General features: G+C 38.2%; 1 protein-coding gene across 5 annotated transcripts in view; it reads left to right on the plus strand.

Annotated features, from left to right (window-relative positions):
• The window catches only part of dph6 (diphthamine biosynthesis 6), a 280,799-nt gene that overhangs the window by 117,197 nt on the left and 138,047 nt on the right, over positions 1-25,555 (plus strand). For 4 of the 5 annotated variants that reach the window (XM_072266984.1, XM_072267000.1, XM_072267005.1 and 1 more), the window contains 5 exons: positions 10,380-10,441; positions 13,630-13,724; positions 16,312-16,398; positions 20,856-20,949; positions 24,823-24,970. In XM_072266984.1, coding sequence (XP_072123085.1) covers positions 10,380-10,441; positions 13,630-13,724; positions 16,312-16,398; positions 20,856-20,949; positions 24,823-24,970 — 486 coding nt within the window. The remainder of the gene's footprint in view (positions 1-10,379; positions 10,442-13,629; positions 13,725-16,311; positions 16,399-20,855; positions 20,950-24,822; positions 24,971-25,555) is intronic. The other variant, XM_072266992.1, reaches the window with a different exon arrangement.

The following is a 25,555-nucleotide window of genomic DNA, read 5'->3' on the forward strand; positions in this document are numbered from 1 at the left end:
CACAAATTAACAAGTATATTTATTTTTATATTTTTCCTTTCACTGTTTTCTTCATTAAATCATTCCTAATCATCTCTCATTGATCACTCATTTGTAAAGCTCGTAAAGAGAGCCATTACTTACTTTTTAACAAATAATGTGGCAAATTTATTTAAAACCAAAGATTGTTGAACACTTAAATGTTAATCTAACACTTAATTGAACAAAATATCAAAATGCTAATTGAAATGCTGAAAGACTACTGCACTGTTTTCTTTCATAAATTAATTTTGATTTACAATAGATTCTGTCTAAGAAAGCAAATTTTAAAGTCATTGATAAATGGTAAAAATGTATAGATGTTAATGTCAAGGTCAGTCATTTAATTATCTTAGAGTTCCTTAATTAATTTTAAGTGCTTAATTTTACTATATTTAGTGATGTCGCCAGCCAGTTCCAAAACTCCAATTATATTGAGAATGATTTTTGCATATCATTACGCAAACATTTCAAGGTTGGCAGCTACTCTTAAATTACTTGGCAGGAAGTTGGGCTTTTCGGAGGACAGTTGATGGAGGTGGGAGAGGAAGTTTAAGTTAATGTAATAATATTTCTTTCTCACAAATGCTGAACTTTACCTTTTCACAGGCAAGGTTAATTGTGAAGGCACTAAATAACAGTTGAATAAAGAATTTTAAGCTACTTTACCACCCACCCACCTTTGGGTGATTTTTGTTAATTGGCTCCAGGATTAAGTTCCTTAAATAACTGCTTTGATAGAGCATTGACAGAGCATTGTCAGATAAAATTTAAGTTCAATTTCATGTTTATTTTCATGGGCGTTAATCCCGACAAGTGCAAGATGACCCATTTTGAGCAGTCAGATAGGGGTAAGACAGAAACAGTAAATGATACAGTGCTGAGGAATGTTGTCAAACAGAAGGATGTTGGAGTTCAAGTCCACTGTTCCTGAAAGTTGTAGCATAGGTAGATAAGTTTCTGACAAAAGCATAGGGAATGCTTGCCTTCATAGGTTGGGGCACGGAATATAACAGGACATTCTATTTCAGCTTTACAAAACATTGGTTAAACTACATTTAGTGTATTCTGTGCAGTTTTGGTTTCCACGCTATTGGAAGGATGTAGTCCTGCTGGAGAAAGAGCAGATGAAGTTCACCAGGATGTTGCCTGCTTTGGTGGACTTTAATTATAGTGAAAGATCAGATAGGCCGAGTGTGTTTTTCTTGAAGCAAACAAGGCCGATGGGATGACCTATTAGAGGTACATAAAGTTATAAGAGGCAAAGCAAGGGTAAATAGAATCCTTTTCTTAAGACAGCAGTAACAGAAACAAGTGCAAGTAGTTTAAGGGTGAGAGGAAGGAGTTTTAAAGAGGATTTGATGGAATTTTTCTTTTACACAGAACTTGCCAGCAATTTGCTGCCACAAGAGATGGTGGAATTAGATACAATTGCTGTTTAAGAGACACTTAGACAGGTACTATAAAAGGCAGTGCATGGAAGTACAGGGATCTTATGCAGGTAAACTGGATTAATATAAATGGTGGGTCAGGGTCCATTTCTGTACTGTTTTACTCAATGACAGCCAGTATTGTACACTATCAGTAAACCTGTGGGATCAGATTGTGTAAGGTTTTATTTATGCCATAGTAGAAATATAGATGGCTCAGTTGCTGGAACATATGCAAAGATATTTCCAATTATGCATGAATATTACAAATGATCATGTATGAGTAGAATTTATTTTTTGAATTTTTGGCTAAGTGCACTGGGATAATTTTCCTCTCCATTTAGGGACATCATGCAATAACTCAATCCAAGGTTAACTTTACCTTTACACTTGAATGTAAGAACTACCTGGGAATGACAAGGAGTTAGCAAATTCATATTGTCTCACCTATCACCTGCTAGCTTGTACTCCTTCCACTCCCCCTACCTTTTTATTTTAGTTTCTGGCACCTTCCTTTCCAGTCCTGATGGAAGAGTTTCTGCCTGAACCATCAACTATTTATTCTCCTCCATAGATGCTGCCTGACTTCCTGAGTTCTTTCAGCATTTTAAGTGTGGTGCTCAAGATTTCCAGCATCTACAAAATCTCTTCTGTTTATCATATTTTATGCGCATTTGCTTACATATTCCAGTCGTGTAGTAAATCTGAGCACTGGCTCATTATGACATACATGTTTGTTAAAGTCACAATTTAAAATGGGCTACAGAGTGTGATTCTTAGGGTTCTCACACCAGATTCCCATCACTTGCCCAGCTATTTGTTCCTCTGGTATACAGTTTCACTCACAGTGTTCTGGTGTGAATAGTAATACTGAACTTTTAACTGTTTTCCCATCTTGCATGTTTCACATTCTTCCATCTCTGATCTTTCTTTCATACTTAATACTTTCATCATAGAATAATGAAGCATGGAAAATAGACCCAACTGGTCCACGCTGACCAGATATCTATCCAAGCTAGTTCCATTTGCCAATGTTTGGCCCATAACCTCCAAAACGTCCCCTATCCATGTGCCTGGCCAACTGTATTTTAAAATTTTTTATTGTCCACTTCCTCTGGCAGCTCATTCCAGGTGGATATCACCCTTGGTATACAAAAATGTTGCCCTTCAAGTTCTTATTTACCATTTTGTTTTTGATTCCACAACCTTGGGAAAAAGACTGAGTGCATTCACCTTAGCTGTGCCCCGATAATGTTATATACCTCTATAACATCACCTCTCAATCTCCCAAGGAATGAAGTCCCAGTCTGTCCAAACTCTCCCTTTGACTCAGTTCCTCATGTTCTGACAACGCCTTATAAATCACACTTTCCAATGCAAATAATATCTTTCCAATAATAGGATGACCAAAACTGAACCAAATCTGATCTTCAGTATGGCCTCATCAACATATTGTACAACTGCTCTATGACATCCCAGATTCTTGTACTCAGTGTCCTGACTGATGAAGGCTAGTGTACCAAAAGCACTTTCATCACCCTGTCTGTCTGTAACTCTACTTTCAGGGAACTATGCACTTGAACTCCAAGGTAGTTCTGTTCTACTCTCCAGGATCTGCTGTTCAGTGTTTTAGTCCCACCTTGACTTGACTTTCCGTAATGCAACATTTTGCATATATCTGAATTAAACACGATTTGCCATGCCTTGGACCACTTATTCAGGTGATCAAGATCCCCCTGAAATTTTTGATTGTCTTCACTGTCCACTATTCCACCTATTTTAGTGTCATCTGCAATTTTATTAACTGTGCCTTGACATTGTTATCCAAATTATTGATGAAGATGACAGCCAGCACTGGGCCCGACACCGACCACTGAGGCACACCTTTAGTCACAGGCCTCCAGTCTGAAAAACAATCATCCACTTCTCTACAAGTTCCCTCCATATTTAAAAAGATAACCTAAATCAGATTTCAAACAGTCTCAATATGGTATCTGCATATCTTGTGCACTGAGTAATGTCTGCACCTTAGATTAAAAAGGTTCTTGCACAAATAACACTGAGTTTAGACTTTCTGTAAAAACACTTCTGACATAAAATTTTATGCTATTTGTGTTGGAGCTGTATAGCTTATGCAATATAAGCATTAGTTTCACTGACAGAACTGCTAAATGTACTCAATAGAGCCTGTGATTTTTAAGGCCTAAAGCCTTCACAGGGTTAACTTCTGTAAACCAAGTACCTTCTGCAATGGCATGTTGTATCATAACAATTGAAATATTTTAACTTCAGTTCAATTTTATAAATGTATATGTTTCTATTTTTGCACTTTCTTCAACAATTATATCAATTAAATTTTGTAGTTCTTCCTCCATACTTGCAATTAGCACAGTGTTATCTGCATATCTGAAATTATTGATGAAGATGACAACCAGCAATGGGCCCGACATCAATTGTAAAAAGACAGAATGTATGGTGATATCCAAAAAGAAGGAGAATCCTATCTGCAGACTGAGAATAAATGGGGAAGTCATAAAACAATACAGAACTTTTGCTACTTAGGAAGGTGGGTGACATCAGATGGCAGGTGAGACTTGGACATCAAAAGAAGAATAGAGATGGCAAAAGACACCTTTACGAGAATGAAGAGTATACTGACCAATACTAAAGTAGGCATGACAACCTGCCTCAGAGTACTGAAGTGTTACGTTTATCCAGTTATGTTATATGGCTCAGAATCTTGGACAATATCTAGTAACATGAAGAAATGAATTGAAGCAGCAGAGATGTGGTTTTTGAGGAGGATGCAAAGAATATCATGGACGAAACGAAAATCTAACGAGGATGTCATGAACAGAGCAAACACAAAAAGAGAAAGAATGTATGAGATCATGAAAAGGCAATGTAACTTCATCGGACATGTGATTAGGAAAGCGGAGTTAGAATGCTCGGTAATTATGGGAAAGATTGTAAGGGAAGAAAGCAAGAGGAAGACAAAGACAAATGATGATGGAGACAGCAGCCAGAGAACTGGAAATGAATACCAATGAATTAATCCACTTGACCCAAAACAGGAGTGTGTGGGCCATGGCAGTCAAAGCTGAAACTGGGCATGGCACCTGATGATGATGATGATATGTTCCCAGTTCTTGTTGAATGGAAATAACACTTCGAGCATACACCTGTATTATAGATATTTCAAGCATCAATTATAAGTACATTCAGTTATAATAATCTCACAAACTATATTGGTTACTTCAGTGGTTGGTAAGTTAGAAACATAGAAAACCTACAGCACAATACAGGCCCTTCAGCACAATGCTGTGCCGAACATGTCCTTACCTTAGAAATTACCTACGGTTACTCATAGCCCTCTATTTTTCTAAGCGCCATGTACCTATCCAGGAGTCTCTTAAAAGACCCTGTCGTTTCCGCCTCCACCACTGTCACTGGCAGCCCATTCCACGCATCCACCACTCTCTGTGTAAAAAAAAAACTTCCCCTGACATCCCCGCATTACTTACTTCCAGGCATCTTAAAGCTGTGCCCGCTAGTGTTAGCCATTTCAACCCTGGGAAAAAGCCTCTGACTATCCATATGATCAATGCCTCTCATCATCTTATATACTTTTATCAGGTCACCACTCATCCTCCGTCGCTCCAAGGAAAAAAGGCCGAGTTCACTTGACCTATTCTCATAAGGCATGCTCCCCAATCCAGGCAATATCCTTGTAAATCTCCTCTGCATCCTTTCTATAGTTTCCACATCGTTCCTGTAGTGAGGCGACCAGAACTGAGTACAGTACTCCAAGTGGGGTCTGACCAGGGTCCTACATAGTTGCAACATTACTTCTTGGCTCTTAAACTCAATCCCACGATTGATGAAGGCCAATGTGCCATATGCTTTCTTAACCACAGAGTCAACTTGCACGGCAGCTTTGAGTGTCCTATGGACTTGGACTCCAAGATCCCTCTGATCCTCCACACTGCCAAGAGTCTTACCATTAATACTATATTCTTGACCTACCAAAATGAACCACCTCACACTTACCAGGGTTGAACTCTATCTGCCACTTCTCAGCCTGGTTTTGCATCCTAGCAATGTACTGCTGTAACCTCTGACAACCCTCCACACTATCCACAACACCCCCAACCTTTGTGTCATCAGCAAATTTACTAACCCATCCCTCCACTTCCTCATCCAGGTCATTTATAAAAATCACGAAAAATAGGGGTCCCAGAACAGATACCTGGGGCACACCACTGGTTACTGACCTCCATGCAGAATATTGGATTAGATTCAGCTTTATTGTCATTGTGCCGAGTACAGATACAAAGCCAATGAAATGCAATTAGCATCTGACCAGAAGTACAAAAGAATAGTATTATTTACAAAATAACTGCGAATAAAAAGTAAGTGTTACAACATACAAATATAAAAGTACTGAGACAGTCCAATATGGGTGCAATACTGCTTAGTGCTGTAGTTCAGCAGGGTTGCAGCGTCAGGGAAGAAGCTCTTCCTGAGACTGCTAGTGTGGGACCTGTCTGCAACCACTCTTTGCCTTCTGTGGGCAAGCCAGTTCTGGATCCACAAAGCAATGTCCCCTTGGATCCCATGCCTCCTTACTTTCTCAATAAGCCTTGCATGGGGTACCTTATCAAATGCGTTGCTGAAATCCATATACACTATGTCTACTGCTCTACCTTCATCAATGTGTTTAGTCACATCCTCAAAAAATTCAATCAGGCTCAAAAGGCACGACCTGCCTTTGACAAAGCCATGCTGACTATTCCTAATCATATTATGCCTCTCCAAATGTTCATAAATCCTGCCTCTCAGGATCTTCTCGATCAACTGCATAAAGTGGAAACAATTTTCTCAGGGAAACATACGGAAGAAATGTGGTAAGTGTTCAGGGGTTATTTGCATGGAGTTCTGCATAGGTACGTTCCAATGATTAACTTAGCAGCAGCAGCAGTTCAATGCAATACAAAATCCAGCAGAGAGAAAAAAATAATAATAATAAATAAAATTTTTTAAAAAATTATAATAAATAAACAAGTAAATCAATTGCATATATTGAATAGATTTTTTAAAAACGTGCGAAAACTGAAAGACTGTATATTTTTTAAAAAAGTGAGGTAGTGTCCAAAGATTCAATGTCGGTTTAGGAATCAGATGGTAAAGGAGAAGAAGCTGTTCCTGAATCACTGAGTCTGTGCTTTCAGACTTCTGTACCTCCTACCTGATGGTAACAGTGAGAAAAGGGCATGCCCTGGGCGCTGGAGGTCCTTAATAATGGACACTGCCTTTCTGAGACACCGCTCCCTGAAGATGTCCTGGTTACTTTGTAGGCTAGTACCCAAGATGGACTAGATTTACAACCTTGTGCAGCTCCTTTCAGTCCTGTGCAGTAGCCCCTCCATACCAGACAGCAATGCAGCCTATCAGAATGCTCTCCATGGTACAACTATAGAAGTTTTTGAGTGTATAAAGTATAGCAGCTGTCTTGCCTTCTTTATAACTACATCAATATGTTGGGACCAGGTTAGATTCTCAGAGATCTTAACACCCAGGAACTTGAAGCTGCTCACTCTCTCCACCTCTGATCCCTCTATGAGGATTAGTGTGTGTTCCATTTTCGAGTTTTCTGGAGACTAAGTTGGCATAATATTTTCTGTATGACATAGGTTAAAGTTTTGCCAAACTACAAGAATGAAATCAGTTCTTCTTTTGTGACTATTAAGCAATGAGTTCCCTATTGTGACGAAGTTCCTAATAACTTGGTTGTAAAATCCAGATCCCAGTAGACATGTTTATGACCTTCATTGGTGTTCAACAATATTTTTCCAAAAATTTACCTAAAATGATGTATCTTGTACCTGAATGGCACTGCTTACATTTCCTTGATTCTCCTTAAGTAAACTGCACAAGTACTGATCCTAATACCTGATATGATTAGATAATCATATCTGTTTGAATGATTCTGAATAAGTTTTAAAAGAGCATAATTGGAATAAAAACTACTAGAAACATTCAACAAGTTAGGCAGCATCTGCAAAAATTGAAACAAAATTAACATCCTAGGTCAGAGACCCTTCATTGGATCTGAGATCACAAAGCAATAAAAGATCATTTTAAGATTTAGAGCAGATGGTGAGAAGAATAGATAGGATAAAGGTTGAGCCTAATTCTAAAGGGTTTATGGGGATACTAAAAGATTATTGTGTATTATTAACTGCAGAGCTGTAGTGACATAGCCAGAAGGCCCGATTGTACTAATGGAACGAGAAAAACGAAGCCAATATCATAAATGGGTATTTCCGCCAATTCCTGTGTATATTTTTGATTAGCAACGTCTGCGGTCTTTTTGATACCCATTTAGTTAATTGAGATAGGTGCAATATTTATTCAATGCCTTCCATGATGTATTGCTAAGAAGGTAATAGTAAGGTTAGATAATAGGCAGTGATTTAAATGCTAGTGCCATCTTCCACCAGAATTAGAATCGGGTTTATTATCACCGGCATGTGTTGTGAAATTTGTTAACTTAGCAGCAGCAAAGGAACAATGCAATGAAGCGTTCACTGAAAGTTGCTTTCTGTTAATTTTACCTTTTAATATGTAGTTTACAGTTGTCATTATGTCACCAGAATACAGTCCTGTCCAATTTAAAGAATAGCACATAAGACATTGTATGGCTACTGTAGATGGTTTGCAGGTAAGTTCCAAATCACAGGTGCTGCTGTTTCTAATCAAAGGATAAATTAGTGAACCTGTCATAAGTATATATACTTTCCCAGAAGCTACTGGATAATGACCAGCAATAAGAAACCTGACTTTTTACTCATACTATTTAGCCTAGAGTTCTGAGAAAAACTGCAGTGCACTAATTGCTGCCCTTGTTCATGCTTTGTTGCTGAGCACAGAGAGTGAATTGTGCTAATGGTCCTTTTTTTTGTAAAGCTAAGTAAGATAGAGTTTGGTGCCTTTTACAGACCAGAGCTTTAAGGAAGCAGGTCTTTTCTGTTCACAGTGGTGACAGGTTAGACTTTGTTTTTTTTCCATGATAAATTCCTGATTTCTCAACAGAAGCATGATTGAAATTGCAGAGGTACAGTATTTTTTTAAGTGGCTTAAAATGCATCTTCAAGTTTCTTCATCAAAGCACAGCTGAGATTTTCCCATTATCTTGTGAAAGGCAGACCCTTGGGTTCACTCTGGTTCTAAGATGGTAGATGAGGCCTTTGTGGGAATTGCAGAATCTTCCACGGATGGGACTTTTGATGGTGGATGGTGTGAAGGGAATGGGTTATTTGTTAGGTGGTCTTCTTCAGAAGGGCATTTGTGCACTCTCAACAGATGTCTTTAAGTTTCTCAATGTCAACCTGTATGCGGCTCCTTCATTTTGCGCAGTTGTGTACATGCAGTTTGCAGAAGCTAGTGAAAAATGTGCAATCCTTTGCAGCCTTTGAGCACAGACTTGAATCTTCACATTGCAATCTCTTCCTGTGACAGAGCTTGGATTAGAGTATCTTTTTGGAAGTCTCCTGTTGGGGCATGTGAATAGCTTGGCCTGCAGAGTGTGTTGCTGGAGCTTCTACCAAGGATGTTGCCCAAAGAGAGCACAGTGAAGGTGGTTCACTTATCATTGCAGTGGATTTGGAGAATTTTTCAGAGACAGAATTACTGATATTTTTTTCAGTGCCTTGGGATGCTTGCTGTAGGTTGTTCGGGTGTCAAGAATATTGGAGGCAGGGATTACTACCGTTGGTAGACTACACTTGATAAAAGAAAACTCTTCTCCAATTGATTAACAGCTCTGTTAGTAGATTTGAAAGAGGCCAATTTCTTCATCCATGTCTGCCTTTGCTGAGAGGTTGCTCTTGGTGTATGAATTCACTTGGCCAGTGAGACGGGGTCTTGAAATTTTTCAGCTGTGAAACGAATTGCCAACAATTTAACCTGATGATTGCAAAAAATAACATGTTTTTGGGAGGGTAGTGAAATCTATTTCTTGCTAGAGAACCAAAATTGGTAGAGAACAGAATCAGTTACCTCCACTAAATTTTAATACATTATGTGTGAAGGTTTATATCACTTGCTAATAAATGTAATAGCCATGGTTCCTTTACAAGATGTAAAAAAAACTGTTCGTCTATATATTAACATAAAAGTAAATGATATTCCTCTAAATATAAGAGTTCTCTTATAATTTTTGTGAATCATAAAAATAGTAGCAGATTCGACTAATTAAGCACTGTATGTGAGAGTGCATGTTAGTGCTCTTTCTTTGTCAGGGTGCCCTTGAAAAGTTAAGGTTTCCTGGAAATCCATCAAAAGACTGCCACAATCTTGAGAACCCTATCAGAATTGATATCTGCATGGTGTTTTCAATCCAAAATTCTAACAAGCTAAATGGGTTTCTTTGCATTCTCTCGTTCAATACCAAAGAACCAGCATCCCAAAATTTAAACTAGCTGCACTACGTCTATGAGGCCATGATCCTCACAGTTTCTTTGGATGGTGGCTCACTGACATTTCTCTTGTTTTTATGTTAAGTCCTTTTCTTTAAGATTGGGCAGGGGTTTTCATTACTTGTAAGCAAGTGATTTTTTTTGTTCACTCTTGTCAAGTGATTACCTTAAATTTTTCTTGTGCTTTTACCATTACTGAATATATCTCATTGCTTGTTTTAGCATTGTTTATGTGGATTAGAGTTATTTACTGATTAAGGCTGATGGTAGTCATTAATGATCAGGGTAGTGATTATTTTGTTTCACTGTATCAGTTCTTAATTTCATCCTGCTGTTATCCTTTGTTAATAGTTGAATTTGTTTTAGAGGGTTCAGGGATGGGTGGTGATTCTGAAATGTGTTTAAAATGGCTTTCAAAAATTGTCTCATTAAAACACACTTTAATTAACAGGTCTTGATCCAGAGAAACATCTTGGGAAAACTTTGGATCAGATGGAACCATATCTCAATCAGGTAAACTGATTTTCAAACATTCAGAAAAAATGGAGATGATAAATAGAAACCTATTCTCCAGTTCATGCAACTGAACTGCTTTCAACTGTGAAATCTTAAGTTCGTAAATGGTTTGAATGAAATAAAAATTCTGTGCAAATCTCTTGCAGTTAAGTTATATTGTCTGAGTTCATCTGAAAGTTAAGTATAACTCTGTATGCAGACAAGCTGGTGGCAGCTGACTACCATGACTTACAATCTTGAGGCATTTTGCCAAATGCTAACTTTTTGTCTTAAATGTTCTGCCTTATTCAGACCTTTGGAAAACTGGAATAAAAGCCAATGTCTAAGAAATGTTTTAAACTAAAATCTGACTTTTCAAAATGAATCTCCGAGATTTCACTTTGGCTTCTAAAGAATACTTGCTTTTTATTAACTCTTAACATCAAATTTTTAAAACCTCTTTTTCTGACATTTTGAAGTAAAGTGGCTGTGAATAAAGAAACAGCCTGATGACTTTTGGTACAGTGTCCTTAGTTCTTGAAAATATTTTATCTTTCTCATTTATTAATCCATAATTTACTACATTCACTCCCTGATGTGAACTGATGGAGATTATCAAGTTGTGCGAGAAAGGTTTTCAAGTTTTTTTTTGTGTATCAGGAAAGCCTGCATGGCAGTCTGTCTCTATCATAAAGTACTGGAGGTCTGGCATGTAGCCAGAGCTCTAGATTTACTTGGAATAAGGTGGCTTATAGCAGATTACAGCAATGATATCTCTTAAAAGGGATTGCTCCCTCTGTTTCTCCTGCATTGTTCATTGAGTCTACTCAGGTGTGTTTATAAAATTATAAGGAGTAAGAAAGTGTGACCTGTGAAGTTTGGAACTTAACTTATCCTAGTCATGGAAAATCCAAAACTTCTGCAACTGTTAGTAAAGTTAAACCATCCAGTTTTAGTTGTACATGCATTTGTTTCAAACTTGTTTGCTGGCAATAAAAAATTCCAGGATCAGTAACCCCTGTGGCTTAAACCTTAGCAAGGAACTTCAGGATTAATATTTTAAGTATCAAAGCCCAAGACATTGTGGGAAAATGATTGTGTTTGCAGAGATTACTGGCCTTCCAGATGGCACGGAGGCTGCCAGATTCCCTGTTTGAATATGAATCTGGACTACGTTCTTTGGTTTAGTGATGCCACCATCTTTTTAATAGGAAAAGTGAATATTACCATAAAAAGTCTTTGTGCCACACCGTACTTTAAATTTGTACAGAGGAAGAGGACAAGTTTATCCAGAGGCTTCCATTCTTAGCTCTTTTTATCTTCATCTGTAAACTACCTCATGGCAGTGATGCAATCTTCTGCCATCTCCAGTGTTCCAGCACAGCTTTCTTCCACTTGAGAGAATAGTGCTTGAAGACTGAGACCTTAGGTCCAGCGCAAAGTACGTGGGCTACCAGGCACTGCCCCTCATTGCATGAGAAACACAGGTAACTTGTAGCAGCATCTCAAAGCATTGGAGAGGTACACCTTCAGTAAATCTTCTAAGTCATTGGCACAATATATGGACTAACCTGCTATCTGAACAGACATCAAAATCCTCATCCTCTTCTATAATTCTTCCTTTGTTAAACCTCAATTTCCTCATTTTACCTTTTCCTGTGCATTCTATTTATGTTTGTGTTTCCTGCTCCCTCTGCCCTAATAACATTGACACCATTTTCAGTCTGATGCAGTAAACGTTTAAAATGCTGTTCTGCAGGAGTGGTTCTAAAATTTGACTTTTTTTTTAGCACTGAAGACAAATAACTGAAGGTAGAACTGGAAATTGAACTCTTAGGTCCATTGAGTGGATAGTCAGCACCTTTTTCCCATGACAGCAATGAGAGAGCATAATGTTAAAGTGATTGAAGGGAAGTATAGGTGGGATGTCAGAAATAGTTTTTAACAGAGTAGTAGGTATTTGGAACACAGTGCTAAGGGTGGTTTTAGAGGAAGATACATTAGGGACATTTAACAGACTCTTAGACAGGCACATGGATGAAAGGAAAATGGAGGCCTGTGTGGGAGGGAAGGGTTAGATTGATCTTGGAGTAGGTTACACGGTTGGCATTACATCGTGAGCTGAAGGGCTATACTGTACTGTTCTATGTTCTGTTGGTTCAGAGAAATGTACAGACAAACTGGGAACAAAAGATATTCAAATTCTTATTGGAATTTCAAATAAATGATGTACAAAGAAAGGGAACCAGCAATCTACACCATTTGCACGTAGCTTCTGAACTTGCTTCAGTATAAAATACTTAATTCTGCTTATGCAAACAACAGGGATTGTTCCAAGAGAATTTCAAGACTTTATTTTGGCTTTCTATATGGCTCTCTTCCATGGATCACAGTGAGATATTTGGTACACTTTCACTCAGTTACTCTTTATAAATAACCTCAATTTTCTTCGAAAGGAGAAAAGATTATCTTTTCAAAATGTAAATAAGGAGCTGCAACTAAACCTTCCTGCTTGAAGTTCATACCTTGTTTTTGAATCAAAAAGCTTGGGATTTGCTAGAAGATGCATCTTCAAAGAAGCCTTCTATATGGCTTGTTTATAACAATAAATGGGAAATATTTGCCCTTTGATGCCAAGAACATCAGAACAACCCCCTATTGTTTGTGGTTTTCCTGTGATATTTTTCATATTTTAGTAGTCTGATTGATTTTGGTTTAAACTCAGCTCAGTTAGAGTACATGCTGAAGTCTTCTCATTTTTACAGGCTTCTATTCAAGATAACCCAGTGGCTATACATTCTGTGCTGTCATATTTTATAAAAGGAATCTAGAAGATTAGACCAGATGATAGAGAATTTTGATAACAAAGACACGTTTAATGTTGAAGTTGCATTCTTTAAAATATTCACAATTAATAGCATTTTTGAAGACTGCATGTGGTGAAACATATTTTATTATGCTGTGATGTCATTGATGTGTGGTGTTCCTTACATTTGGAAAAATCTTTAGAGAGTATATAAAAAAAGGTAAAGAAAAAACATGCAGATCATCAAAATTAACATAGTTCCAGTTTTGAGCATGTATTTTGAATGGGAGCAAAAATGAAACACCCTCATCAATGCACAACAAAGCGCAAGAAATATGACTGTATTGTTTTCCTGTGGTATAAAGCTTTTACTCACAATTAAATGTATCTGTTACTGCAGATTTCTCAGAAGTATGGGGTGCATGTATGTGGAGAAGGTGGAGAGTATGAAACCTTTACGTTGGATTGTCCTTTATTCAGGAAGCGGATTGTTATGTGAGTTACTGTTTCCTCAGTTAAAATCTATCTGAGGATATTGTCCTTTTTTAAATGCTGACAAAGTGCTACTTGGAGCAGTAAACTTGTTGACTGATTTGTCAAAGTTTTGAGAGCTGTTTTTATCTAGAATTTGTACTTCATGATAATAGAAGGTGGCAATGACACAAACAATTACCTTTTTTTTAAAATTTCTAAGTTTGCAAGTAAGCCTCAACCTGAATAATTCTTATCCATAACAATACACCAGTGATATATTACTACGGTTTCAATTTTGTAATATTAACAGAAAACATGCATTTATTAATACCTTTTTGTGTAGTATTTTGAAATGCATTCATTTTATTCTATCTTTAAATGATCATTATTTTATTTAAATAAGCATTATTTTGCTGTCACAGTGTATATATACGCAGTCAATTAAAGCTATTTTGATTGGTGGTGCTGTTAGTAATTGCAAAGGTGCATATTTTACATCAATTTTGACAATTTCTAGAAGAGCAGTACCTGAAGAACAGGGAAAGGAAAAGGCAGCTTTGTAACAACAGATGAGAGAAGACCCCAGTGGCCTTTTAAAAAGACAAATCTGTTTTTCAAATAAAAGATAAAAATTCAAAAATTAAGAAGAACAATTTTGAATACAATAAGTGCATTAGAGAGGATCTTAAAGGAAATGTCCTGACCGAGTTGGTGCTAAATAAAAATAAAAGTCTATTCACTGATGGAGTCTAATCCTGATTATTGTTTTAATTGAAAATCATTATGATTTTCAAGTTTAAACTAGTAATACAGATGAATGCTTGTACGACTATAACTATCTTGTACTGGTTTTTATATTGTCTTCATAAGCTCGAGTTACAAGCATGTTAAACTTCCTTATCATACTGTGGTATCTGGATAATGGGATGATTAGCTAGAGGCAATTATTGCCTGCTTTAAGAAAAATTGATTAACTATTGAAAGGAGAGAAAGAAATTATACAAGTGAGAGAGAGAAAAAACACCATTAAAGTTATTTATTTTTGGATTGGATTTACAAAGTTTTAGCATTGACATTACAGCCACGATGATCTCCTGTACTCTGAAGCTACTTTGGTTCTGAATTGAAATGCTAACTCTGAGGCTTTTGCACAATTCCTTAGTTATATTTAAGATTGCAATGGTCTGTTGAAACGTTCATTTGTGCAATTTAAATTTAATCCCAAACGCATTTTTCAAAATCAGGTTTATTGTTTCTGACATCAGTTGAGAAATTTGTTGTTCTGAGGCAGCAGAGCAGTGCAGGCATAACAAAATGCAATAAGTTTCAGTAAATAAGTAAATAGATGGCCAGATAGCTAAATAAATAGATAGGTAGATAGGGCAAAAGAGGAATAGTGAGATAGTGTTCATGTACTGTTGAGAAATCTGATGGCAGAGGGGAAGAAGCTGTTCCTAAAAATGTTGAGTGCTGTCTTTAGGATCCTTTACCTCCTCTCTGATGGTAGCAATCAGAGGGATGTCACAGAAAGTGAGAGTTCTTAATGATGGATGCCACATTTTGAAAATGCCCTTAGTGGTGGGAGTGGTGAGCCCATGATGGTGCCGGCTTAGTTTAAAGCCTCTTACAATCCTGTGCATTTACAGATGCTGTTGCAGCAATCAGAATCCTCTCTGTGATACGTCTGTACAAATTTGCTAGAGTCTTTAGTCACTTACCAAATTTCCTCAAACACTGAGGCTGGAATTACAGATCATGTGTTAAGGGTGAAGGGTGAAATGTTTAAGGGAAACCTGAGGAAATTTCTTCACTCAGAGGATAATGGAACAAGTGGAAATGGTGGATGTGGATTTTATTTCAACATTTAAGAGAAGTCTGGATAAGTGCATGAATGGGAGGGACTTGGAGGGCTGTGGTCCAGGTGCATCCATGATATTAGACAGAATAATAGTTCAGCACAGATTAGATGGGCCAAAGGACTTATTTCTGTCGGCTCCTGTAAGCCTGCTCATCATGATCTGAGGTTTTGCCAACAACAGTTTTGTCATTGGAGAAACCTAGAGGATGATGGTGTTGAATCGTGAGCTGTAATTGATAATCAGCAGTTTGATGTAAGTATGCTTGTTGTCCAGCTGCTCCAAAGAGTGGAGAGCCAGTGAGATTGCATCTGCTGTAAACCTGTTGTGATGGTAGACAAATTTCAGCCACATGGCGACTACTGACGCATTAACAAGGCCACCACCCTCAATCATAAGACAATAAGACATAGGAGCAGAATTAGGCCATTCGGCCCATTAAGCAATTGTTACCTGGTCCCACACATTCAAGACTTTTCGGCATATTCAGCTAGAAAGTTAATTTTTTCTAAAGTCAGTCTAGTTAGAGGCTACCATCAGGTGCCTGTCTGCCCGGAGGACATTTCCAAAACAGCTGTGATAACCCTGTTTGGCATTTCTGAGTTTCTGCACATGCTGTTTCAACTGGTAAAATGCAGCACAGACTTACCAACGTCTGATGGATTCTGTATTAAAAGACTTAGATTTTCTTTTTGTTCACCTGGATAACATACTTGTACGTCCAAATCTGAACATGTATCACATTTCCGCAGAAGGTACAATACCTCTCCCGTCAAAAGTAGCCGCTATTATGGATTTCTCACCGCCCCTCACTACAAAAAAACTGCAGGAGTTTTAAGGTATGGTAAATTTCTATCACCGCTTCATTCTGTGAGCTGTTAAGCTTGTGCTTCCCCTGTATAGCGTGCTTAAAGGCAATACCCCTAATCAAGTGCTTGAGCGGTCAGTGGACATGACCAGAGCTTTTGATGATACCAAACAAGCTCTTTCCAATGTGACCTTACTGACCCACTCCTCAACTCACCCACAGTTATTTCTACTGACGCTTCATTCTGTGCTGTGGGTGCTTGCGTGAACAGCTGGTTGGAGGCATGTATTAGTTGCTCGACTTCTTCAGTTGCCGGTTCCGTTCGCCCAGAAGGAAGTACAGCACGTTTGACCATGAACTTCTTGGTCTCTACTTCACTGTCCGCCATTTTTGTTTTCTTCTAGAGGGTTACCATTTCACAGCATTCGTTGACCACAAACAATGTTCGTTGACTTCATGCACATGATGGCCAAAATGCCAGACCATTGCTCTGCACGCAAGCAATGCCAACTGGTCTACATATCCAAGTTCACAACTGATATGTAACATAGCAAGGGGAAAAATAATGCTGCGGCTGATTGCCTTTCATGACCAGCATGTAGTCGGGAGTTGATTATGCTGGTGTGGCAGCCGACCAAGCTACTGACCCAGAGGTCTAGGCTTATTGAACAGCAGTCACAGGCCTACGGTTGGCTGACATTAGGTTTGCGGAAGCTGGGGCTTCTCTCCTGTGCGATCTCTCAACCAGTCGCTCTCACCCCATCATGCCCACAAACTGGAGATGGGCTGTTTTCGACTCCATACATAATCTCTCTCATCTGGGCCTGAAGGCCTCACAGAAGCTGTTTGCATTAAGGTTTATTTGGAGTGGCCTCTAAAAGGACATGCGTAATTGGAGTGCAGTCTGTGTGAAATGCCAGCAGGCAAAAATTAACCGTCATGTTCAAGCGCTATTGGCACCTTTTGAGGTCCCTGAGTGACGGTTTGACCATGTCGATGTGGACCTTATTGGTCTTCTTCTCCCCCCCGCCAATGGTTTCACACACCTTCTTACCATGGTGGAGCGTACCACCAGGTAGCCAGAGGTTGTCCCTTTAGCATCGATGATGGCCGCAGTCGTGGCTTGGGCGATAATTAGCACCTGGATTGCTCGATTTTGCACACCATCTGATATTTCTTCTGACTTTGGTCCCCAGTTCATATCAGACCTCTGGGCTGCGATGGCCCAGAACCTCGGCGTTAGGCTACATCACACCATGGCTCTAGGCCGGATTTAGTGAATTTAGGGAGGGTGGGAGGGAGGGCTCTGTAGGGTAACATAATTGATGAAAATGTACATAATTCATAACCACTGACATTGAGTTGGGGTTTCACTTTAAGAGACTGGTCTGAAGTAAGGATGTTATTACGTAAAGAGTTTTAGCACACTATTTTGTGTAGGTTTTGAAGTTCAATAAAAGGTGTTACCAGTTTCATTCAACATAAAACACCTCACTTCGTTTTATTTGCAAAAACCTGCACTGGTATATTTGATGCCCTTTTGAAGCAGGTGGGAACCTTTTTCTATAGCATTGAGAGATTGAAAATGTCCTTAGACGTTCCAACCATTTGGTTGGCATATGTTTTCAAGACCCTGCCAAGTACTTAACAGGTAGTGTTCCAATTTGAACACTCTGAGAGAAGAATATGTCTCCATTTAATATGTTGTTCAGAATGCTTTTACTTTTTGGTCAAAGCATTTGTAATTTTTTTTACACAACAATTTATTTTTAGCTTTTTGTACCACTTGGCCTCTTACAGAAAAGTGAATTAAATCTGAATCCCACCCACTGTTGTGGAGCTACACTTTCCTTTCCCTGTTCATTTCTTCTTCTTCTAGTCATTGTCTTTGCCTGACATTTCTTTTAGCAGGTCTCTCTATTCTGCTTGTGACTATAATCTGTCCCTTCTTCCCAATACTTCTTGAAGATAAAGCTTCTGATACTTTTCCACCTTGGCCAATTGCCTGCAGCAACCATCAGTTGGATTGGCAACCTCAAGCTCTTTGTGATTGTGGTTCTTGGTTGTTCCTCCACTGTTTCCTTTCTGTGTTTATGTATTTTTACTATAATATGCTTTACAACCACTTGATTTCCCCCTTAACTCTATTAGCCAGAGATACATTAAGGCAAATTCCGTTGAAGGGCCTTAAGAGAATGAAGGGCTAAAATGATTAAGGCCCAGCCATCTGAAGGCACAGTTGAAATCCCTTTTTTCTTGGGTGTCTCTGCAAATGTGGCTCATTAGCCCTTCGCTAATAGCCACTGGACTCCACGGCGAGAAATCCACCTTTCTCAGGCTTCGTATGTCTGGGGTGTATACAATTTTGGTCTCGCCAAATCCGTGAGGTTGGTATGTCTCGCGCCCACCCAAGCCCCGGTTTGTGTGAATGTTGTGTGATTCACTGCCCCGGCAATCGCCCATTGACAGAAATACCAGATCATACACTGCATTAAATTATAAAGAAGCATATTTAAGGATGTTAACTTAAGCAAACAGTTATTACTGGAAAGACAAAAAACAAAAAGGGCCCATTATTCTTAAGCAGTCAAATGTCCACTTAAGTTGGAGCTCATCTTGAACTTAACTGTAACTTGCACAGTGGACCCTCGGTCTGGGTGAAAGGACGTACCACCTTTCGAATGTCACCTGAAATTTATTTTGAATAATGAGTCTCCCACGGGAGAATTGGTCCTTCCTCCTTGAAGCCATGCATCTGCACAAAGCATCTTGTGTAACAGGGATGGCATTCTCAGCCATCCTTCCTCTTGTCTTCTCACAGCTCCCGCCAGAAAAAAACCTCCCCACACCACTGTTCTCCAGAACCTTTTCCCAATTCTACATCCTGAATGGCTGACACCACATTCCTAAGTTGAACAACAAAGCCTCTTTTCTCAGCTCAATCCCAAACTGGCTAAAAGTAGAACAGACTGCTCTTACAGAACTGCTAAAATGAAATACCTACAGCATAGTAGTAAAAATCTTAACCAGGGTGTTACACCATCAATGACCCTCCGTTCATTATATGGCATAAGTAAGGGTTTATTGCAAGCAGTGTTCAGCTCCATTCACAGTTCTTCATCTAAAGATGCAGTGTTGCCCAGGCACGTGTTTTCAGGCTTTGCTAATAAGTGGCGTGTCGTGGAGCCAGCCCTACAATTATATTGGAGGATCAGGATTCCAGTCAACGTCCTAACTGTTTATTGTGGTCCTTATTTTGATATAAAATTAGATACTCTGGATTCGATTTCATCCTATTCTTCTCAAACACATCTCGTATTCCTGCTGTAAATTTCAATCTGTATTGCGGATGTGAAGTACAATTGGAAGTGCTGGAGTTATTTATTTGGTTAAGGAGATTTAAGTTGACATTTTGCAATGCTGACCATTCATGAGAAATCTTCATCATTAAATTCTGTAATTGTTCTACACTAAATGTATGCTAACATTAAAAGAACTAAAAAAAATGCTGCCTTAAATATAAGTAATTATCTCCTACCAACAAAGGAGAAGGCTACTCATCCAGTTACTCAATACCAGTCCCACAGAGCAATCCCATCCATTCCATTAGCCCCTTCTTATTTGCTTGTAGCCCTGCTTGCACCTTATTCACACATGTAGGAATATAAGTAACTGTGGTGGAGTCTCTTTGGAAGCCATGAGATCATCAGTTTGTTCCCATGATCTCTAGAGGCAGGATAGCTGTCAAACTGAGACCAGTGTAAGTCAGGAGATATCATTCCAACAGAAACCCTATCTTTTCAAATCTGCAACAGGGTAGAAACGAAATCTAGAAGCAATGAATGTATATAATATGGAGAAAGTGATGAGAAAGCCAATTTAAAAGCAACCAGATACAAAATAGGGCCAGTGGTTGTTTATAATGGGAGTTCTCTGATGTAGCTTGTATTGATTGTAATGAAAGGCAAGTCATAAGGGCTAAAAAATGTGGAATCTGGAATGGGACAGAAAGCAGAAGCAAATGAATAAAATGTTGAAATCATTTTTAAAAAGGCAGAAAATTGCACCTTTTCCCCATTACTGTCAGACTTAATTGTGTCTTTCACTAAATGGACAGCTTAATTGGAGTGATAGAGAATCTTAATGCAAACAGTGCCTCTTGCCTTTGTTCAGATGGTGATGTGCTTTATAAAAGAAGAGAAAATGAGCCGGCGTTACTTCTCGGAACAAATATGTTGAGAAGTATTTTAGAAAACGTCGTATTTACAAATAATGTTGCAAGATTTTTATAATGCATGTAACCAACAGAACTTCAAAAGTGGATTCAGAATATTTAGAACATTTGCACATTTTCCTTAATGAGTAACACAACCAATCAATATTGACTATGAAGTACTAATTTAACATGATACATTGCTTGTGCTGTCAATGTAACGTTTTCTGGTGATTCTATCGGCATGCTTACAATTATGTTTTTATTTTAAACAGTGATTCCTCTGATCTTGTTGTTCATTCTGCTGATGCGTTTGCACCAGTGGGCTATCTTCGTTTATTGAACTTGCATCTGGAGGATAAACCCCAGGTAGGTATAAATAACTATGTTATTTTTGTGAAGTAGAATGTATCTATCTATGCCATAATGTAGATATACTTAATGCAAAGGTGACTAGTATATTGGATTGATTTAAAATATTTCTAAATATAAGCTGAGTTTAGATTCATAAAACAGCAATTGCAAGGGCAAAATCTCTGCACGAGTGTACAGAATTTATTGGCAGAATGTGGGATTATTTGTTTTATAGTTTAACTGTGTGAATACAGTGTATTACAGAGTTGTTATTATTAAGTTGTTTGTCAGTCTTTGTTTATGTATATTTTTACATAAATTCTATTATATTTTACTTTCCTGTAAATGGCTGCAAGAAGGTGAATGTCAAGGAAATATATGGGAACTAATGCGTACTTTGATAATAAATTTTACTTTGACTTTTGACTTTGAAATGCTAAAATCTGTGTTAGGAGAAATTACCCATTTTGGTCTTGATCTTGGTCATGTTCAGGGCTTCCTTTATTGTGCTAGTAGCTTCCTGTTGGTTTTCACTGCTGTTAGCCGTACAAGTCCCAAGTGGAGACTCAGGAATGCCATCACACACAGATGTTGAAGAATTCTTCATTGCTGTTCTCATAACAGTTTTGCTTGACTAGTCAGGGTTATTGCCCTGAGCTGAACCCCCAAACCCAGAGGACAGGTAGACCGCCCTTAATCCGGCCTCTACCCTTTGACCTGTATGGCATGGGTGACCCTATCAAAAACCAAAGCATAAAGCCCTGATTCCAGCCAGAATAGCTCTCTGAGTCATTGAGGCATACAAGCCTCCAAACCACAACAAAGTTGTGGTCCTCTTGGTGGAATTCATTTCTAAATACTTTTACATTTCTGGATGTAAAAACATTCTGATCATAATTTATCAAATTTTCCAGAATGTCATATTGGAAACAAAATATAACGTTTGCAGAAGTTCACATTTTTTATGAAGTTTCAAAGCTTGATCAGGTGAATTATCATGGGGAGTTCCTTGCTTATGTACATGGATTTGATAAGATTCAAATTCAAATTCAGATTTTTCTTTAAATGCAGGGATATTGGTAAATATATTTTTTAAAGTTTCAATTTCTTTCATTTGCAAACTGACTAGTGTAACATTGTGTAACCACTGAATTGTTTTGTATGGATTTTTTTAGTCATATTAAAATTACCTTACTTTATAAACTTGACCCTTTTGGAGAACTTTAGCTGCTGCTATTAATTAAATGTGTAGGAGAGTAGAAGCAGAATGTTTCTACGCACCTGGATATTGGATTCCATTAAAGTCATTTGAACTGAATCTTTGAGTTTTGTCGAGTGGATGTTCAGCATGTGCAATCAAAGACTAACTTCTTGCTTTTTTGTGACAGCCTGTTTTCCGGCAGAGTTGAAGTTGCCACTTTTGAATATATCAAAGGACGTTTGATGCAAAATTTTAAATAAGTATGTCTTATACTATGCTAAGTTACACAGATCCATTGAATGTGTGGTCGTGTACAAATTAATTTGATCAAAAGTAAGCAAATTATGCACTTCTTTAAACTAGTTCAATTTTGAATGTGGTTGCTCCCAGATCTGTACTGGTGTTCGGCGTGAAAACTCTTAAACTCATAATGTAGGTAGTATAGTTGTTTACAGGGATGTGGTTCAGTGATTGAATTTGAAAAGATTATGTTGAATTGTAATGAACATAAAAGTTGTAATCCTGGGAGATTTGGGATTGAATGTTGAAATTGTGAATCACAAAAGCAGCTGTGATTGCAGGTAGTACTTCTGGATACTAGTCCAATGTAATGGAGTTTGCACTCGCCTTGTTTTGGATTTCATTGCAGATTGTATTACATTTACTGTGTACTGTAGGAGCATAGCATTGCTTGCCAGACCATAAATTAGCCAGTTTTATTTTGATGTAAATTAAAATGGTGCTGAATCTGTAGTTAACCACCAGCATTGTTGGTATACAGAATCTTAAGGATGGTTTGAGGATTTGATTTGTTTATTTTGGTAAGAAGTTGTTTTGCTTTCATTTTTTATGCTAACTAAATAAGAGCTTGATCAAAAAAAAATCTGTTGCTGAGGGGAAATTTAACAGAGATGAACACCAACCATGACTTGACTGAAAATGAAGACTGGATTGTGAAGAACCAGAAGTAAAGAATGGTTATGGTCTAGAAATCTCTGGGTGGGTGGTGAATGCAGAGACAAGCAAGGCTTTCAAGAAGAATTTGATGGCCTTTGTATAGTTTAGGACATACTTATTTAAATTTGCATTAAGTACACTTTGTTATAAAGGGAGGAGGAATACATAGGCAGATTGGTCTACAGGGAGCCACATTAGACTTTGTGGGCCAAATTACCCTCTGTAGTATAATGCTTCTATGATTCAGCACAATTTGGAATCTACACATCCCTTAATGTTCTGCATAATGCAATAGTAAAGCTATTCTTCAAACTTCTTGCAACTAAAATTGAGGCAATTATGTTTTTGGAATATTTTCTGTATCTAACACCACTAATGGAAATGCAATTTTATGTAAATAGTAAAACAGTGTCTTGATAGATTACACGTACGTCACAGCACAATTATTTAAATAAGAAGTTTCTCATTGTTGTGCAAAAATTAGAAATTTATGAAGAAGCATGACATTGTGATACTTATGGCGGATAACAATTATAGCCAATACATTTATTTTAAGATCTTCGGGGCATAGTATGTTGAGTCAAAATGGCTGCAATTTCCAGAACTAGTACTCAAGTTGAAACTAATAGTTCAATATGAACCCCTCCCCCACCTTTCCTTCACTACCACCACCACCAGGCAGAATCCAAATAGGAAGGCACTCTTTTTTGCATTTCTTGTGGATTGAATGCCTTGTAAGAAAAACTTGAACTTCCTTCCCACCCCTCTGGTATGTTTCTCCTATGAGCAGTTAATTGGGTGATTAACATGCCTCCCCAGTAGTGACCTCCTGCTGCTTAATTTGAACACTGTAACAGCGATTTCGTGAAGTTCTCTGAAGACTAAGTGTCCCCTTGGTCATGTCCTGCCATGTCCATCAGCTCTGTCCAGTTTCTATCACTTTGGAAAGCCACAAAAATAGCTTTGTTGTAATAGAGGAGAAGATGGCAATGCGACACTGCTTGCAGTGGCCACTCCGGTGGTGATGTCTGTTATTTCTCAAGTAGGGTGCCGTGCACAATCCTGATTTGATGGAGACGGATGTGAGAGCACGGAGGAACACCTGGTGAAACTTCTGAAATGCCTGCTTCACTGCTGCTGCTACTGTGTGGTCCAGAATCTCCGGAAGAGAAGGCCCCGAATCCTCAGCTTTACTTATTGCTCAGCAGCCGGGGTGGGGTCGAAGCACTCGGCAGAGGATGGTGCTCGGAGAGGTTGTGTCGGAGGGGCTGGTCAGAGGCTCGAAGTTTTCGGAGGAATTCAGAGCCCGCTGTGGTCGGGTGCTTCCAATCGTGCTGCATCGGCAATTTGGTAGCATTTGGAGGTTCATGGCAGGGAAAGTTTCTCCCTTTTGCCGCCTGCGTGAGATGATGAGTCTATTGGGACTTTGAGACTTTTTTTTACTGTGCCCATGGTCTGTTCTTTATCAAATTATGGTATTGTTTTACACTGTTGTAACTATATGTTATAATTATGTGGTTTTGTCAGTTTTAGTCTTGGTTTGTCCTGTGTTTTTCTTGTGATATCATTCTGGAAGAACATTGTATTATTTTTTAATACATGCGTTTCTAAATGACAATAAACGAGGACTGAGTGTCCTCATAATCTAATTTAATCTAATCGAGAGCTATATGCATTTACATATTTTACATGAAGATGAAATTAACTTTTAACTGACCTTTTTTTTAAAGCATGTTCCTTCTCGCATAGTACTTGGAGCTCTGCAGCCTTGTTCATCCTGCTTCAATCAGGAGATTAACATAGAAAATGACAATTACAGAGAGATATCAAAACCACAGGTCACCTGGCATCTCGCCTCAACTAATCCTTCTGACACTGGTAAGTTATTAACCAAAATATAGTAATATACATTAATTAATAATGGATAATCAATGAAAAAAACGCAAATGAAAACACTGTATTTAAAAACTAATAATATTTTTAATTCACTTGGGATCATAGAAGCTTCCTGCTGCGAAGGAGCCTGTGCTGTACTTTTGATAGAACTGTCTAAATCTGTTTCATACATCAATATTTCTTTCATAACTTTACAAATTAATTCTCTTCAAATTTGTCAATTTGCCATTGGTAAATTCCTGTAGAATTATAGATAATGCATTCCTGACCTTAATTTCTCACTAATATCCTAATTTCCTGTCTAGTTCTTTGGCCAATTGTATTAGATTTGTGACTTTTGGTTGCCAATTCACCTGCCAGAGGAAATGGAAGAAATTTTCATGAGTCTAAGGTTCTCAATTAAGCTTCTTCTCAACTCTGTCTGCTCAGAGATGATCAATTGCATTTTGCCTAATACATCTTCATAACTGAAGAACATCATTAACTTCGCAGCACTGGAGAAGGCTATTTGATCCATTGTATTCTTGCTGGTTCTCGAAAAATCTATGCATTTATCCTGTCCTGTGT

The sequence above is a fragment of the Mobula birostris genome, chromosome 1 (genome assembly GCF_030028105.1).
Source record: "Mobula birostris isolate sMobBir1 chromosome 1, sMobBir1.hap1, whole genome shotgun sequence".
Lineage (NCBI taxonomy): Eukaryota > Metazoa > Chordata > Chondrichthyes > Myliobatiformes > Myliobatidae > Mobula > Mobula birostris.